Here is a 4,292-nt window from a genome sequence, read left to right as displayed (position 1 = left end):
TTTGTAGTACAGAGTACTACTGGAAGAGGGGTATTGCAACCTACTTATATCTATGAATAAATCTATCTTGAGAACACGTATCACAGCATAAATATCAAGACACTTCTGACACTTCTGTTTTTGTAACCACTCTTCCATCTGTGATCCTTTTCACTTAAATTCTGTAAATGAAAAACAGCCTACAAAAGCTGATGCTGGATCGTTTAGTTTCACATAGAAACTTATATCTAATTACTTAACTGGAATCCCAAAACCTTCTCTTGTGAATACTCTCCTTTGGTAACTGAGTTCAGACAGCTGGCATATAAACAAATTGTCAGAAATGCTTCTAAATTATCACAGTATATTTTTAAATTAAAGGGGAAATACAGTACCTTTCCAACCTAGAGGCTGTACTATGTGTTACACTACCTATTGCTTCTAGGAAGACAACATCAAGGTTGTCAGACAAAAATAACTTCCCATCTAAAGTTTTACTTTATTGGCAAAAAATATTTCAATTCAGTAAATGATTAAAGACATTATTTCCAAACAAATGCTTAGAATTTGTATACAGAATTTTGAATTAAAATGGAGAAGTCCCAGCATGAAGTTTATTTTTGTTCCAGTTACAGTGTTTAAGAAAGTACTACTATCTACTAGTATTTTGTAAACCAGTCAGGATCAGAACAGGATTGAATTCTGGACACCTCTTTCAAAACGTAACAACATGAATCCAAAAAACAGTAGCAAATACCTGCTTCAATCTATAAAACCTTAATGCACACACTTAAAATTAGTACTTGTCAAAGGCTTTTACATGACTTACGTTACTCAATAGCTTTTAGAAATGAACAACAACGGCCGGACAGAATTGAACAGTTTTTGAGCTTCCTAACATGTCTAAATCACATTTCTTTACTTTCTTGCCAGCAAAATTCTTTAATATAAGTGTACAGGTTTGGGTATTTGCCCTGAACACCAAGCTGCCGCACGGATTACGAAAGAAGGCTATGGCAGATAACACTTCACAAAACACTACAGGAAAAAAGCCAACACAGCTACAGTACAGAAGTGAATACTCACTATTTATATGTTTCCGAACGAATGTATTCAAAAACATGAGATACTCCCAGCTGGAACTGGTCAGCAATAGGAGTAACCCAAGGATTGTTCTCTGCTTTGAAGACTTGTTTTTGACCAGTCAAATCCAAATTACCTGAAATGGATTAAACAAAACAGCATGTGAAAAAATTGAAATACGAAAAATTTGGAAAAAATGTTGCTGTGAATATAAAACTTTTCAATTCATTTCAGAGAGTACAACCACAACAAAAGCAAGTATTTCAGTCTTAGTGGAGAGAAAAGGGAGGACACAGCAGTTCCCACCATGATGTATGCAGTTCCACCGTATTCATTTCACAGTGCTCCCACACACTGCACAACTCTGTCCACTGCATATAATATTAATTCACCAAATTTGTTTTAAGCAGGGCTCAACAGTGCATAGGTGTTGGGCGCTCTCCACCATGGCTTGCAGGAATGAAAGGAGAATGTCGTTGTGGTAGGAGTTTGCTCTGCTGAAGCTTAGCATTGCTAAGCGTTTCTCAATCACTGCTCCAAGCATAATGTCAACAAGCGATACCCAATAGGCTTTTCACCTTCCCAGTGCCCAATGTGCTGTTTGTACCCAAATCCTACCACTGATCTGTGGTTATAGTTTTCTGTGCTGAGAAAAACAAACAAACTGCCTCATTCTTGCAACATGCCAGTTTTACCTATTCTGTTGACAGGAAGACTTGAGAGACCTATTAGGGTGTTGCTTGGGGTTTTTTTTGTTCATTCGTTTTGTAAATGTTTACTATTCAAAACCAAAACAGCACATGCTCTGCTGAAAATCCTCATGACTATGGATACAATAGGCTGAATTCCAGGACATTTAGCCATTAAAATACTTCACTGTGTTCTTTAAAACATACTGTACCACATCTTACATCTGTCTTCGTGACTTTTACGAATAAGAGAGGCCTACCCTCCTCCCACAAATCAAAAAAAATGAAATAATCTTTAACTACAGGGAAGAAAGCAAAAGCATTACAAGGTTTTGAAGACTGAGCCAAGCTGTCAGAGAAATCTGAAATCAACCTGATGTGCTAGCTTTTCAGAATTAAAACACACTGGTGTAAGCCATGTGCTTGCTGGCCATTTTGGCCGCATGTTCTACATTACAGCTAATCCTTGATGCGTCTCTCTCCGCAAAAAGGGTTAACACAATTAGAGAAAAGACAAACCATTATACCATGAGAAAAGATGTCATGCATCTCATATCAGCCTATCAACAAGTTCCCATTACCTTAGCAAGCTGATCTGTCAGCTGTCTCAGGCCCGTGTTTTTGAAAGAACAACAGGCAGGGAGCATGTCACCCCTCTGTCAGTCAGGCGGCAATTGCCCTCACTGCCTCACGCTTCAGTGCACCTTGTTAGCAGTCTCATACTCTTCTCCTTTATTAAGGGACTCAGCAGCCCCATTCTAACAAGGATCAGGAAGCAGGATTAAGTACTGTGACAAAGAGGCCCTAATAAGCTAGAAACTGGTGTGACTAAACCCATGCTGGCTGGCTCAAGGCACAGGCTCATGCTGCTCGCTATTCAGTTTTCAAGCCCAGGCCACTGGGAAAGCAAGCTAGCACTGATGAGCCACAACCCTCTGACCAGGGCCGCCATGCAAATCATGTATCACTCAGGGTATTGCTTTACAATTGCAAATTGGATTTTCCATTTTATTACCTGCAAAAGACCACATACCTTGCACTCCAAAACTACCAATGCTTACAGTTACACTCACTTGTAAGCACAGACTTGCAAGTATTACGTCAAGGAAGAATTATCTGTTTGTGTACAACTAATAAAAACGGTTAAATTTGGGGAGGCAAGCTTAGCCCCATGATGGGTCAAATTCAAGGCTGCTTACAGGAATAAATCACACATTCCCAAAATCTCAATAGCCAGGGTCTCAGCTGTATCCTCTCCTACCAAGCTGTAAAAAGAAATTTACTGCCCAGGGAACGCTGCCATATGTTTTCATCACCAGAGCACCATGTGCCCACTTCCATTCCAAACAACACCTGTCCCATTTAAACGTAATTAATTGTAATAAATCCTATTCTACCAAAGCCAAAGAAATCTTACAGCAAAAAGAGGACAGCTCAAGCAAAATGAACCGTAGGTCCCCATGCCAAAGTAATAACTTCTTTTCCCTCTGTCTTCTGGTCTTCCCCAAAACACACTGGAGACAGGTACAGCTATTACTTTGTACCTTCAGAGGGAAGAGGCAGACAGAGGTCCTATGGTAAAATTAACCTAATTACTGAGAAAACTGGGGCACCCAGAAATCTATAATCCACACTGAAACACAGCCTGCCCAGGATACCCTTCTGCATGCCCTCCTGCCAGCAGCTGGCCTGGCAGCCCATCCCACCACCTGCCTATAGCTGGAGCAAGAGGTCAGCTGCCACCTCTCAGCCGGGGATTTTAACTGAAGAATTTGATGAAGTGTTGTAGTGTGAAAAAGAACACCTCGTCTGTCCTCATAGCTACTCCACAGGCGAGTGAAGGAGGGCTGCCTCACAGAAAGCAAGGACTGGGCACAGATGCCTTAAATTTCTCTCTGTTCAATACCGAAATTTCCACCTGCAAATGAAGGTCAAAAAAATGAGCAAAAAATTAAGCAGGGTAAGAAGTCATGGAGAGCCTGCCCCACCTTATCAGCACTTGGGAGGAAACAAAGTCTAACACTCCTGCCATAAGGCAAGCCACTTGAGAACAAAGCAGCCGTATAATTAAAATGGACGGGATGAAAACATGTCACTCTTCCATAACCACTTGTTGCTTGTAACTGTATCCTGGTGTCTGTTCTGCTCTTACAGTTAAGCCGCGTGTGAATTGAGAGCTTACCTAATTCTGCCTCGGCCACAGGACATCCAGGAGTTCCAAGCTGGAGGCCAAAGTCTCGGTAACATCTCAGAAACAGTACAGGCTGAGGTCATCAAACACACAGGAGCCCTGCATGAACCCTTCTGCCCCAGTGCACCAAGACAAACCCAGCAGCACAGAGCGATTATCAAATCTGCCTGAAGCAATGGCTCTGGTATCAGGCTCACTGCGGGAGTGTTGTGCAACTGGACACCTTACAGGTGTGTCCCTGTGCCCTCACCAACAGTCTCCTTGCCTAGAAGGTTTTTTTTACAGCAGCACTGTGCTAAGAAAAGCTGTTATTCCATCCCTGCAGCAGTAGAGCCACGGGCCAGGGAAAG

General features: G+C 41.7%; 1 protein-coding gene across 1 annotated transcript in view; it reads right to left on the bottom strand.

Moving 5' to 3' along the window:
- Positions 1-1,064: 1,064 nt before the first annotated feature.
- The window catches only part of RSU1 (Ras suppressor protein 1), a gene marked incomplete at its 5' end in the record, with an annotated part of 43,131 nt that continues 39,903 nt past the window's right edge, over positions 1,065-4,292 (bottom strand). The window contains one exon of the mRNA XM_010140765.1: positions 1,065-1,198. Coding sequence (XP_010139067.1) covers positions 1,065-1,198 — 134 coding nt within the window. The remainder of the gene's footprint in view (positions 1,199-4,292) is intronic.

The sequence above is a fragment of the Buceros rhinoceros genome, unplaced genomic scaffold, assembly GCF_000710305.1.
Source record: "Buceros rhinoceros silvestris isolate BGI_N320 unplaced genomic scaffold, ASM71030v1 scaffold23777, whole genome shotgun sequence".
NCBI lineage: Eukaryota > Metazoa > Chordata > Aves > Bucerotiformes > Bucerotidae > Buceros > Buceros rhinoceros.
Note: the sequence above shows the minus strand (reverse complement) of the source record. Positions and strands in the feature narration are given on the sequence as shown.